At 35.2% G+C, this 15,293-nt stretch overlaps 1 protein-coding gene across 6 annotated transcripts in view; it reads right to left on the reverse strand.

Moving 5' to 3' along the window:
- EXOC4 (exocyst complex component 4) overlaps nucleotides 1–15,293 on the reverse strand; it is a 778,194-nt gene that overhangs the window by 707,411 nt on the left and 55,490 nt on the right. For all 6 annotated transcript variants that reach the window (XM_037019539.2, XM_073238446.1, XM_073238447.1 and 3 more), the window contains exon 5: nucleotides 8,848–8,957. In XM_037019539.2, coding sequence (XP_036875434.2) covers nucleotides 8,848–8,957 — 110 coding nt within the window. The remainder of the gene's footprint in view (nucleotides 1–8,847; nucleotides 8,958–15,293) is intronic.

Genomic DNA, 15,293 nt, shown 5'->3' on the forward strand with positions numbered 1-15,293 from the left:
TGAGTATTTTATGACGTGTATTGAGAAAATGCAGGGAACCAAAAAAGAGGATAAAAGGGATATAAAGAAAGAAATAAAAAGACCAAAGAGAAAGCAGCAAAAATGGAAGACAGATTAAGAACACAGTAACATATTAGGTGAATAATAAATAAGAGAGCAAAATACTTAATTATAAACCAAGAAAATTTGCCAAAAAAAAAAAAAGATTTTGGCTGTATAAAGTGAAAGGAGCTCATTGGATACCTCAGAGAGTTACCCCCCACCCCACAACCCAACATAAAAATTAGCTCCAAGATGTATCCCAACTAAAACTATTAAATTCCTAAGTTAAAAATTCTTCAGGGCCTACAGGATCAAATAACTTCCAAGGACAAATAAAAATTAGACTCATATCAGAATTTTCATAAAACACACAAAGGAAGACAACAGTGAAATAGCATTTTATTTAAAAATTCAGTAAGTGAAAGTGTATACTAAGGAATAAATACCCACCCAAGCTGTCCTTTAAGTACCAAGGATATAGGAAAAACAAAATAAATGAAGAAATTTTTTAGTTGAATGAATTCTGCACCAATGAGCCCTTCTGGAGGAATCCTTTAAATGACAAGACAAGTTTCATCCAACCAAGAGATTACTAGAAAAACTTCAGCAAAAAGACTGATGGTGAGTAAGCATTCAAAATATTTAAATGCAGATTTAACATAAAAACAAAAGTGGGAGTGTGGATAGAAGACAACTGTATAAAGCCAGTATGCTGCAAAAAAGTAAAAATAATGCAACTAAAAATTGGCAGGAGAGGAAGAGGAAAACAGTGTGTTGTTTGTTATCCAGGCAATAGATGGGAATTAAAGGATACCAATAAAAACAATTCTGAGAGTCATAGGTTAAAGAAAAAAAAAAAGACTAAGAGCATTTTTCAAAGGTTTAAAGGTTTTTAAATAGAGTAAAAGATAATCACTAGGGAAAAAAAGCCTCGATAGAAGATTTTGTATAAATTAAAGAGCAAAGAATTAACATCAGGGAGAAAGAAACATAGCAAATAAAAATAACGTATTTATAAAATACTATGATAGAGTTGAGACAAAAATATCAATCATATAAATGTGTATCAAAGGATTCAACCCACCTATTAAAAGGATTTTCAATTTCATTCACAGAGCACAAAGCAAGGCCTAACAACATGCTATACATATCTCTAAAACAAACTAGCAATTTAGAATGGCTAGAAATATTTAATGAACAAAGGTGTGACATAACTGTCTTCTTATCACTGAACATTTATCAGTCAAATGAAAAAGCTAAAGTATATGATTTCAATTTCTAGTTCAGAAAAAACATAAGCCAAAAGAAAAGTACAAAGAAAAAAATAATAAAGATAAAATATAAAATAATTAGAGAACAAAAAAATAGTCCTAATCAATAAATCAAAATCCTCATCATTTTTTGGGAGTGGGAAAGAGGGCAAGAGGGGGACCACAAAAGACAAACCACTGGCTACTTTGATCAAGAAGAAAAGGGAGATAGCACGAATGAAAAATAAATGACAAAAAGAACATTTCAAAACTGTAACATAAGACTATGGACCTCTGTATGAATAAAAATGAAAAACTAAATGAAATGAATAATTTCCTAGGGAAATACAGATTATTAAAATCGATCCCACTAGGGACAAAATGCTTAAAGAAAACAATTCACATATAATAGAGAAAATTATTAAGGCATAAAAAGTAAAAATACAAAAATGCACCAAATCCAAATGGTTTCATAGGGAAATTCCCAAACATTCAAAAGCCAGATAGTCCCAATGCTCCATAAATTATTCCAGAGTACTGAAAATGAAGAGAAGCTTTCTAATTCCTTATAGGAAGCAAATCATTACATTGAAACCAAAATCTGATACAATTTAGACTACAAGTCGCCATCACTCATGAACATGCAAAAATCCTAAATAAACTATTAGCCACCAATTCAACACCTGGTTGAGAAAATAACACACCAAGATTGAAAAGGATCTATTCTAGGAATGAAAAACTGGTCGTTAGAAAATCCATCAACATATCATATTAACAGATTAAAAAAACAAAAGACACATGACAATTCATAAAAAATTTAAAAATGAACTCCACGCATACGAAAAGTTCTTCAAACCAAGTCTTGATTAGAGAAATACAAATGAAACACTGTAATACCATTTTCACCTACCAAACAGGCAGAAGTGAAAAAGTATGGCAACACATTCTTTGGCTAGGCTGTGGGGCAAACAAGCCCACCATACACTGGTGGTAGAAATGTCAACTGGTACAACTTCTGGAGGAGAATTTGGCAATTCTAAAAAAAATACATATCAGTTTATCTTTTGATTGAGTAATCCCCCTTCTAATATCATGATGTGCCCCAACTTATGAAAATTCATATGTACAGTTATATCATTGCTTACAATAGCTAAATATTGAAAACACCTTACAAACCCATACATAAGAAAGTGGTTCAATTATGGTAAGTGGACACAGTGAAGTACTATGCAAGTGTTACAGGGTGAGAGCAAAAGCTCTATGAGCAAATAGACAGTGATATCCAAGATATAAGGTAAAATTGCACAGGAAAGTGTAAGAGATTATCTATAGTACCCCACACTTCATGGAAGAAAGAAAGTTGTTGGAATAGTCATATATCTATCTGTTTTTTTATACAAAAAGAAATCCAGGGTGGATAGACCAGAAACCAATGAGATTGATTAACTACATGGGATGGGTGGAAACAGAACAGAAAAATTACTACCATCCATTTAACTTTATTATATTCTAAAGGGGAAAAGAAACGGCCATATAAAAACTGAGCAAATTGTGTATTTTCAATTGACAATTCACAAGAGACCCAAATGGAATCCATAGAAAGGTTCTCAACACCACTAGAAACAGATAAAAGCAAATTAAAATAACTCATAGGTAAAAATATAAAATAAAAACAAACATTGAGATTTGTGCAATTCAGTTTGCAAAAATTAAATTAACAGCCAATTTTCAAGGCAAAGTAGAGAAACAAAAACTCATGTACTTTTGTACAATCACTTTAAAAAGCCATTTGGCAAGTTTAAAATGCACAGCATTCCTATACATACCCACATAATCCACCGTTAAGCATTGGACTTCTCCACCTTATGGACATCGTGGCACATATGAAAAATAGTAGTGCTTATTACCATGGCAAACAGGGTAAATGAAGGTAGCCACATGTGGCTGAAGAGGACCTGCATAGGGATTCTGACTGCCCCATGATCCAACTGGTTACCCCAAAGGCTGAAAGATTCAGTATCTCAGATGTACCTATAACCCACTCCAAGAGATCAGTGGTTGGTAGACTCTGTCCTACAGAATTATGTACAAGAATATTCACGGCTCTAAGGCTCACAATAATGAAAAACTGGAGACTGACACCTTGCCTATGTATAGGAGAACAGATAGGTTTTGATCTATTATATAACAAAACACTATACAGTAGTTAAAATTAATAAACTAGAGCTATATTGTCACACAAGAGAAAATCCAAAAACTACTTTGTTCAGTGAAACATCCCAGTAGTAGAATGATACATATTGTATTATACAATTATACAATAATTGTACAATAAGATATTTCTTATTGTACAATAAGAAATTAAGTAAATTATACAATTAAAATTAAGTAAATAAGGAAATTAAGCTATACAATTTAAACCTTAAAATATTCAAAAGAATATGGTGTATGTATATATATATAAATTTAGGACATATTTACATATACATATATACATAAACTATATGTATTATTTCTGTATTTACAGATGTACAATATATTTACATACACACAGTAAGAATATGCAAACATACAGGAAAGAGATACAGAACAAGTTCAAAACTGTAGTTCCCTCTGGGAGAGAAGGAAGAGGAAGAGAATTGAGGAAGATTCATACATTCATAGGAGGCTTCAATTGTACCTGTTTTTTTTTTTAAGTCTGAATCAAATACGGAAAAACTATGAAGACATTAATCTAGTGGGAAGTGCATGGGTGATGGCCATATTGGTCTCTGATATAGGAATAATGTAATATTCATTCTTTATAACAAATATATTTTAAATAATTAAAAAACTCTGGCCTTGCTTCATTTTTACATTTTGAATATCAGAGCTATTGACTCTATTTTGACTCCCTTGTATATATTCCTCATTCTTCTTAGGATCATAGAAATCAACCAAGATATTTACTAAGTGCAAATGGAAGGATACTTGAGAAACAATTTCTTTTAAATGCCAAGGGAAGCCCTTACTTGAGGAGAGAAGTAACTCAAAGGGGGTCGGTCCTATTTTGGAGAATCAGATCTTCAGTATTCTCAAGATGTGAGTTCCAAGAAGAGAAACTTCACCTCTTTTTATATTGGGATTCACAGATTCTACTCCACATATAAAGAATTTTTTAAATATCAGATCCTAAATTCTTGAAAAAACTATCAAGTCTCAGAACAAGGCTTTATGAAATAAAATGCACATAAGAAAACAGCAGCAAAAGAAAAAACATATGCTCTTAGGTTTTATTGCTTAACCTATGTTAGTACCAAAAAGAAAAGAAGTCCAGTTTCATTACAGTTATATTCACAGTAATCCCAGCAGGAATGTGAATAAAATGAATAAAAAAGCCACAAATGAAATGCCTGTGTACCCTGGGAATAATTGCTCAGTCAAAATGTTCCAAAGGCAGTTTGCCAAATAAAAGGATATACTGGGCATCAAAAGCTTAAACCAGCATTTTACTACAATTACTGGCTTTTCTCCACACTTCTGCCATCTTTCTACCCAAGTTATAGTTGAATCACTATATCTAAATTAGACACTGGGTTTCCTGTAAATTACAAAATACTATGACTGATAAGAATAGGAGAAAAGCTTGCAAAATACATCTTTTACATAGAGTGGGAATAGCATGAGGCCAGCAACCAACTATTACCATCCTGCGAACCTGGACCAATCACTCAGCATTCCTGGGTTCAGTTTTCATATTTGTAAAATGAGTTTGAAAAATAATACCTGATTAACTAGAGCATACAAGCAATTTTTCTAATGTTAACTAACATGGGTTTCTTCTTATGCAAACTGCCTGTTAATATTTTGCACCTCTTTTTGTATTTTGTATTTGCCTATTTTTGCCTCTTAGCTTGTTTTATTGATTTATAGGGGTTCTTTATATATTCTGTATACTTAACCTCTGTCAGATAAATGTCAGTCTTTCCATGTATATGGACTTTGCTGTGAATAGTCCATTATTTGCCCAGTTCTTTATTTTGGTATTTCTTTTCTTCATGAATATGCAGTAAAGCTAAGTGGATGCTAATTATTTTTCTTTTAATGGTTTGCTTGCTTCTGCCAAGTTGTACCTTGATTTTGTATTTTGTAAATATTTTTTAAACAATGCACACACATATAATACTACACTTTTATTATAAGTACTTGATAACAGACTTGAATATGGTAGATGACAACGTAAGTGTGATGGTAATAGTACCTGCCTAACTACCTCATAGGACTGCTGTGTCAGTTTTATGATGCAACATATTTTGCATATATATAACATGTAACCCATGACAGAAAAATCTCAGAAAAGTCACTCCAACTCCACCACTAAAGAAGACATCAGAAAAACGACTCATGTGCAAAATTCTCATTTAATTAATAATAATCTGAAAGTTCTCAGGAGTCACCTCCAACCTTAACTTATGGCACTCCAATGGGAGATCTGCTCAACCCAGGGATTCCCTATTGGAGCTTCCTCTATAAAAATGTCACTTGTAATGGATTATACCCTCAATCCTACTATTTCACAGGATGAGAGGGGAGCTTTAAGAGCCTATGATTAAGAATAAGACAAAATTTCTGCCCTTTATTATATTTCACCAGCCCACTTGTACATGTACTTAGTAACATTTTATGCAGTTCCCTACATAATTTACATCTTCCTCATGTACTCAATCCCCTTTAATAATGTGACCCAGATTAATACAGTCCTAAAGACTAGGGCAGCAATGACTTAAAGACTTCACACATAAATTTAAGAAAATGAAACTTTCATATATTGGCTCCCTAAAGATAACTTAAGTCAGAAAATAGACACTGCAGAGTATGCTAAGCAGAATAACAGTTCCCCACAGATACCCTTGTCTTAATCCCCAGAGTCTGTGCGGATGGTACTTCACACGACAAAGGAGACGCACATGCCAGTAAGATTAAGGACCTTGAGATGGGGGTGAGTAGCTTGAATCATCCAGCAGGGATTGATCTAATCATAAATCCTCAAAAAAAAGGGAAAGAGTCAGAAGAGTGGATCAGAGAGATGTGAGATAAAAAGGATGTGACCCACTGTCACTGGTTTTGAAGAGGAGGAAGGGGGCCGTGGGTCAGGAGAAGCAGCAGCCTCCAGGGGCTGGAAAAGGCAAGTCAACAGATTCCCCTGGAGAGCCTCCAGAAGGAGCACAACCCTGCCAACACCTTAATTTTAGCCCAAGAGACCCATATTGGAATTCCAACCTATGAAACTGTAAGATGATGAATTTATGTGGTTGTAATTTGTTGTGGCAGCAATAGAAAATGACTCAGAGCACACCCAGCTTATTTACAGGAAAACAAAGTGGTTAGAACAGCCACCGTGGAACCCAGCTTCTGACCTGAAATCACACTTCTACCACTTGTCGGTTTTATCAGCTTGAACCGATTATTAACCTCCCTATGACTTGATTTTTTCATCTGTAAAACAGGGCTAATAAGAGTACCTATTTCCTAGGACTGTTGAAGGATTAAATGAGCTCAAGCATTTATTCATGTAAAGCACTTAAAATACTGCCTCATGTAAAGTAGGCACTAAACACATCTTAACTACTGCTATCGTTGACTTTAATCAATAGTATTTCAACTACCTTCTTTATCAGTCACTCACAGGAAAATCATAGGATTAACAGTCTTCAAAAATAGTCAAAGAAATGAGCCCTTCTAAAAAGAAAGGTCTGTACACATATCTACAAGTGGTCCCCATATGCTCCCAGCTCCCCTAAATTACCATGCAGTTCTTCAAGTCATTCCTGATAGTGAACAGATTACCAAAGTGTCACCATGAACGCCACTAAATGATAAATGCTAACTATAGGGTCTGACAGAAAAACTGCCCAAAGAGTAAGAGCTATCTTATTAAAAATAATAGACGTAGCAAAATTAGTTTCTAGTGAAATGTCGTAATTGGCATCTTTCCAGATTATTTTCCAGTTATATAGCACTTCTCACTTTCAAAATGCCTGCCTATCGTTCCTTTATAAACAATTAAAATTTTTGCTTCTCTTGGCCATTGACTCAGCAACATTTACTTAAACTAATACAACCAGACTAAGCAATGAGGATTCACATTATAAAAACACCAGATACAACAACTGGTAATTTCCACAAAAGGTAGAGGTCAAATACAAATCATAAGTATAAATATATATTCTGTTCCATAATTCCTCACCCTAACAGTTCAAAGCAGTGTCAAAACTCAATGAATAGCAACACTACCTCAACAACATAGGATTGTTGTTGGGAGAAACAACAAAAAGAGAAAACAAACCTTTTAAGTCCAAGAAGAGCCTTGAGTACTTGTGTGTCAAAAAAAAATAAGTGTTCAGTTTTTGTTTTTGTTTTTAAGTCAGTAACTAAGTAGACTAACAAAAAAATCTATTATAAAACAATTCCTACATTTTTCCTACAGTAAAGGCAATAAACTTCAAGCTTCCAAGCCTAAATAACTCTAAAATTTAATTAAATGATATTTTTTAAAAGGTAATTAAATATGCCCCAGCAACAACGATATATTGTTAGGTTCTCAAAAGAAATACTTTTAATTATTCACATAAAATGAATTGATTGAATCTGAATTATTTTACTGCCTTTCCATTACTTTACACTCTACAAGACTATAGACCTGATAAAAACTATAAGAACTAATTCTTAGCTGAAAAGCCAATGATAATCGACATTACTATTTAAAAGGACTGAGAACTTTAGCTATCACATGAAGACACCTGTGGGATATCCCGTGAAAAACATCCAGTCTTCTCCCCAGCCCAAAGCTGCAACATACGAGCAGCTCTCTGCAGACGCCCAGAAGCACTCTGAGCCATACTGAGCTGAGCCCTCTGATGGTGCAGGTCTGAGCCATTCCAGAAACTCCCCTCAATCTCTGCATCCAGATTCAAAGTACACCCTCCCTCCCCAACTTGAAATACAAGCCAAAATGCCTCACCTTTGTTATAGTCAACCGAATACGAGGTGGCCCAAGAAGAAACATGGTTTGTGGATGTGCGTCAAAGTGCCCTACGTGAGTACATGTGTACACACACCTGCAGGCACCTGGGGAGGTGGAGGCACCACCAGAAGGTCCAGGGAGTTTGGATATACAAGACAGTCACACACTCAAAAGCTCTCAAAGACCACACAAGGAATGTACTTTTTGCAGCAGGTGGGTAAAAGTTTCTAGGAGCTTTTTATAGAGAAAAAAAAAGCAAAAAGCATTCAAATTCAACTTCAGAAAAGCCAAACAGTGCTGGCCAAATACAGCACCGACATCTGCATTCAGGACACAGGCCGTATTCTGCTTCGAGTTTTCAACCTGATAACACGACAGGTCCAACCAATCAACATCTACCTTATTCCCTCTCAGGGTGGCAAAGGACTAAGCATCGGCTCCAAGGCACTAACATGAGACCTTCCTCCCCTGGCCCCACAGGCTTCCCTGGGTCTTCCCCCAGAAACTGCAGCAACCAAAAAGAAGCTAAATGGCTGAAGAATTAATACTTACCACCTGAGCTTCCAGGAGTAGAACACTGAGAAGGATCGAGGAATTTTCGAGGAGTTGGAAGGTTTGTAACATCAATCAGAGGCCCAGGCGAAGCATCTTTCACAAGGGAGCTGACGGAGGGGGGAAAGCAGCAGTGGTTACCACCTTCTTCAAAAGCACCTCAAGTCCCACTGCACCCTCATCCCTCATCACTTTCTTTTTGTCATGAGCCCTCTTTACACTATGACTTCAAGTATCTCCCAAGTATACTTGCAGTAAAGTGGTGATTGGTACAGACAGGGGATATAAAGATGTAGTCCGAGGGTTCCAAGTATTTAAAATTGTGTCTTCATTTCAATGCTATGTTTCAAAGAAATTAGTGTAAAGTATATTCTGGATCATCTGAATGACCACCTTATAACCAAATTATGCCATGCAGTTTCACTACCTACCCTTCTTTGTTTCTATAGTAAAATGAATTTATCAGCCAAGAAAGTTCAAATGACTGTATCATGATAACTGAATGAACATTTTATTAAGTACTTCAGCCTAGTTTAACTTGTGTGAAAAACACAGAAACTGGAGTTTTTTGACATATTCTGGGAGTTCACTACATTAAATTTGCTTTAAAAGAAGTTCATAAATTTCATCAAGCTGAGGATCATGACAATAAATGATTTAAGGAAGCTCAAACATGTTAATTCAGTATTTGATTACCCATTTCACCTTTTCCAAAAAGGCCTAGCAGCTCATCTTGGTGATTAACTTTAGAGCCTCCAAAATAAACACATTAATTTTAAATGACAAAAAGACTATAATAAACAATTAAATTTTCAAGTCAATTTCCATTTATAGGCATCTGTTGAATGCAAGAATATAGGAAATGCCAAGACAAATAACACCTGTGCCCTACCTTCAAGAAACTCAATCACCTAAACAGAGTAGTTCTCTAAGTTCCCAGGATAGACAGGTCAGAACCATAGGCCTCACCTCTTTCCAGTCCCAAGCAACATCCCCAGTAGCAGTAACTACCCATAATATGACTCTCAAAGTGGGAGGGCAGGAAGAACAGGGACGAGACTACACCTTCAAGAAAGCTTTCTCCAAATGGGATGGAAAGACGGGTACAATCTTTAACAACATCTCTCCCCTCCCTCATAGAAATATTTCCTATCTCCCCACTACCACTTCCCTTTTGGAGCCAAACTATGAGGTATGTATATATTTTTAAGCTAATAAAAAAATTACATGTTCTTTCAGAAATCTCTCAAAAACTATGTTAATGCATGAAATTATCATATAACGTATTGTTTTTATCGAGTGCTAATATTGTGTGAGCCATTGTCCTAGGCCTTGAGGGTAACTGTGATGGAAATTACCTTTTCCCTTTTCCCTTATACCAGTGAGGGGGAATCATTACTGGAACAAGTCTGCACCATCTGTTGTGAGCTTGGCGCTGAGCTCAGTGCCAAAGAGCTGAGAACGACTAAGCCATGAGCTAAAGCAAACTTAGCATATCCAGTTGTTGGACTCTCTTGCAGACTAGCATGAAACCTCAGGTGAAGTGGAAAACAGAAAAGGAACAGAAATAACATTTACCAGGAATCGAACTGACATAATTCCAATAACTCTTCCTCTCCAGTATAAAGCTACTAGTTCCTATCTGCCTAAACAATATCGAGAAAATCCAGAGTCTTCCAATAAACAGATTTATTATTATAGTTCATCTATTTCTGAAATCAATTAGATCATAGATTTCTCCATTCCTCTTCTATATATTGACCCCTGTTGCCTACTCTTTTCTTTCCCTCAACTCCTTCACCCTCTTTTACCTGCGTTTTACTCACAAATGGAAAACTAGCTCTATATACCTCTTCAGCCCCTGGATACACAGGCCCAAGGAGACAGGGGATAAATCACTTATGTTTATAGTGCTGCTACTGAGTTAAGAAAAAGATAATTTCAGTTTTAAATGATAGGAAAAATATGTAATACATTTTATAAATATTTCCATAACAAATGCGGAGGAGTTTTTTTTTTTAAGCATTAATAAATGAACGTATCAATCAGTAGGAAAATTCAGGTACGTAGCGGGAATACTGCCTGCCAGGCCTCTAAATAAAGAAGTACAGTCAGGACATATCTGTGTGCACAGTGATATGTATATATATGTGAGTATAATACACACTTCTATAAACACAGATGTGCACAAGATTCATATTAGACTAAAACCTGCAATTATTTCCTCAATTTTAGCCTAAAAATATATTTCAGTTAAACATAGGGTGATAAATGGCTTGCCATTTAACTTTGAAAAACATAACCTGCTGACTTTATTATCAGAGCCAGAAGGGCCCTCAAACTCCAGCAATAAACTTTTAGAAAGTCAATTTACTGCAAAACGATTTTCATAGACTCATCCCTCTAAAATTTTCCCGTAAGCTTCAATTTTCTCCTTTGTGAACACTGACCCAAAAGCAAGTAACTCTGGAAATGACTTTTGGTTTTCCTCTTATTCTTGTATGGAGGGACTTCATCTCAAGAGCTCACGAGGACAGGGGCACACCCACTCATTTACCTGCTACAGACATGAAGCTCAACAGAAAGGCAGGAGCTATTACAGAATATCGCATTTAAAGAGAATGTACTTCAGAAAACAGAAAAAGCCTGTTCTCACTATACGTCAGAGATAAAGTTGAGAAAATATTAATTACTAACCTCGAAGGGTTTTCAGTCTCTCAGATGAAGTATTTTTGAGAACCAAAAATAAAAATTAGATTGTTCAAGTTTCTAAGTAATTTGAATACTCTAAACTGTATTTTGAAGGAAATAGTGATAGATGTTATTTTTCTTTTTAAATACATACGACAAATATTTATTTTAAATCTACTCAGAATCACTCACAGCTGAGTTTCAGAAGATAGCTGATATACCTAAAAGTCCTTCCCAGTAAAGATAGTCCCCCCAAAATTATTAGTTGTGTATTGTGACTAAATGTGGCTTGCTATTTAATAACCACATGATGGCAGACAGGAAAACTACAAAGCAAATTAAAATAAACCAACAACCACCACCCCTATCACCATCACCCCCAAGGAACTTCTGGCTGTTAAACATCCATCCAATTAGTTAAGATCCACTTCTAAATGTGTTTGATTTCAGTATTTCAAGCCACAAAAAGTTTTTTTTTTCTTCTCTTAAAAAAGAAAAATGTTAGAAGTGCTAATAGCTTATTAAATATTTTCTTTTTAATTAGAAAATATTTTTTCCCTCACTTAGTCATAATAAATATGTCCAGCTATATCCAAAATTTACAGCAGCAGCTCAGTTGGCTGATTTTATTATCAAATTAAAATTTGACAGAGGTGAACTTAAAGTTGTAAATCTTGTAACTAATATATTCACCTCTATAACCTCAACAGCTGGCGCAGTACCTGCCAAAGAGCAAGTGCTTGTAAAAGTTTGTTAAATCAAACTGAGCTGAGAAGAATCCGTCAAAGATAATGTGCCCTTAGCACGAAAATTTAACTGAGTAATTAAAGAGGAATGGCTGGCATGGTAATTCCCTACAGCTCCAAGATCTGCCTGGACATACAGTAAGAATAATGAATGATTCAGGGGTATGAAAGTCAAAAACAGTCATGGTCTTAAAATATCTGACAGAAAAAAATTTAGAAGACAAAATAGGAAACAAATAATACAAGAACACTCTTTAAACACCCAGAGACAAATATGGACCCCAAAATCTGCAGGCCTGAAATTTTCTCCTCCACAAGCTGGAGGGTCCAAGGAACCAATGTCAAACCAAGTATTACCCAGGATGCGTGCAATAAAAGGATTAACTATTTCTAAAATAACTTTTTGTTGATTTTTATCTGTCAGTAAGGGTACATAGGTTCTTTTTGGAAAATACAAAGATAATAATCTACTAGTATAATTAAATTGTGGTATAATGCCTTCCAAAACATTTAACAGGAAGTCTGTCTGTCCATCCATTAGCGGCCCCCTACACACACATGCACACATTCATACACATTAAAATGTTCACATGCTTTTTTAACATCTTTAGATTACCCTGTACAGAATTTTGAATCCCAGTGTTTCCTTTCAACAGTATTTATTTTGCTATTTCATTAAAAATAATCTTCATACACATCACCAATTTTATTATTAAAGTAATAATATGTGCTCATGATGAATACATTCACAGTGCAGAGGGTATGAAATAAGTCCTTTCCCCACACTCCTCATTTTCCATTTTCCAGAGGTAATTCTTTCTTTTAGTATTTCAGTATACCCTTCCAGGAATTTGCAATACAAATACACATGTTTATATCTATATAGAAAGGACACATATTTAAACATATATCCTTTCAATTCTCACACAAAGAAGCTAATCCTGTATGTGCTTTTTTCAACTGGCTTTTCTGGACCCAAGAATACATCTTAGAAATCTTCCCCTATTGGCATGAAGAGATCTTTCTCATTCGTTTAAAAGCCTAGTATTAAATGGCATAGATATACCATAATTTATTTAACCATTAACCATACTCCTCTTGAACATTTGTGTATTTTTATTGTTTTTAACACTGGTCTAATGAACATCCACATATGTTTACAATATCACATTATTTTTGTAGGATATGGACGTCGAAAGCCTCCTCTACATACATTTTTTTTTCTAATGCTAATAAAGTTTTATGTGATTTTTTAATTGAGCTAGAATTTCTTGTATATAACAGGTAGACATCTAAATTTATTTTCTTCAAATAGCCAATTGTTTCAACACTAATTACAAAATAGCTTTCATGACCTCCATTGAACTCAACTATGTTAAAAAAAAGTCCCATATATCCTGGGGTCTGTTTCTAAATTCTATTCATTTCACTAATCTGATTTTCTATTTGCATACCTGTACTGTTCTGACTAAAGCAGTTTTACAATATCTTCGAAAATTAGATAAGAAAAGCCTCCTTTATAATCCCCCTTCTAGATTTTTTCAAAACAATTTTTACACATTTATTCTGTGAACTACAGATTGGACAGTTTCAAAAAAACTCAACTGAGATTTAACTGGGACTGACATCTTTATGAGCTAAGAACATGGAAGGCCTCCCCATTTTATTTAGGCCTTGTTTCATATCCTGCAAATACCATTTTTATTATGTTTTCCCATGTAGGTGGGCATGTAACCCTCATCAATTCTATTAGATGTCTAATTCTACTTCAAAAATATGTTTTTCTTTATATGTATATGGCTTCATGTGATTTTTTTCATTTTCTCCTGCAGTAGAAATTTGCTTTGGGGTGTTTGAGTATTTGTTTTTGAGTAACAACAATTGCAACAGTCTTTATATTTGAAGAGACTCTCCCCTGTCTGGGTCAAAACATAAAAGAAAGAGGGGCCTACTTCCTACTCTAGTTGAAGGAGACCAGACATGTCAAAGGCTCAACAACCTGGGTGCTTCTGCCCAGAACTTTGTATCTTGAGGAGATAAAGATACAGGGATATTTACACGGGGAAGGCAGTACAGCACAGAAAAGCCAAGGAGTGACTCTATAGCATCCTACTAGGCTGATGGACAATGACTGTAATGGGGTATGTCGGGGGGACTTGATAATATAGGCGAATGATTTAACCACAATGCTGCTCATGTGAAACCTTCGTAAGATTGTATATCAATGAGACCTTAATAAAAAATAATAAGTTAAAAAAAAAAGATACAGGGACATTTAGAGGTCATTTACAGGAGAGTTAAAAATCCAGCCGTTGTAGGCATGGTGTCAGCAAGGCAGCAACCCAACCAGACTGCAGCCTCTCTATGATGTGCTCAGCTGCTTCGTCTCCCTTGGTCGTACCCGGTTTTAGAGCCTAATTACACAGACTTCCTTCCCTTAGGTTCTGTGACCCAGCTGATAACTTTCCACTAAATCCTGTTCCTTGTTTTAGTTACCAGGAGTGACCTCTGCCATTTACAATCAAGAACAATGGCTAATACATCACCCTGTGTAATAGAGAATATGTTTTATTTGTTTCTGTATTTAGTGATTATTTAGTATAAAAGTACTGAAATATACATAGCTAGGTTAATAAATGCAAAATAAGTGAATTAAACATTTTCTCTAATTTTTAAAATTCAAAACAACTTATGACTCATCGTAAGCAAGAAGTCAGTGATCCTTTCTTTTCCTGCTTATCAAAATTTCTCAGTCTCTAGCTTCATGTGGGGATATAAATCCTGTCTATTACAGAGTACTCTGACTACATAGCCTTTTTCAAAAACAGTTTCCACTCATATTTGTGATCTTGTAAAAAATATGACCTTGGCTTGATTCCCCAGGCCTCTGAGCCTCCTCCTGGGACCAGTGCCATCATGGCAATGGCAGAGGCGAGAGGGCACACTCAGTAGCACAAGCACACTTCAAACCCCTCCCTGTGCCACAGGTTAAGGATGGGCTAAAGGAAG

This window comes from Manis javanica, chromosome 6 (genome assembly GCF_040802235.1).
Source record: "Manis javanica isolate MJ-LG chromosome 6, MJ_LKY, whole genome shotgun sequence".
NCBI lineage: Eukaryota > Metazoa > Chordata > Mammalia > Pholidota > Manidae > Manis > Manis javanica.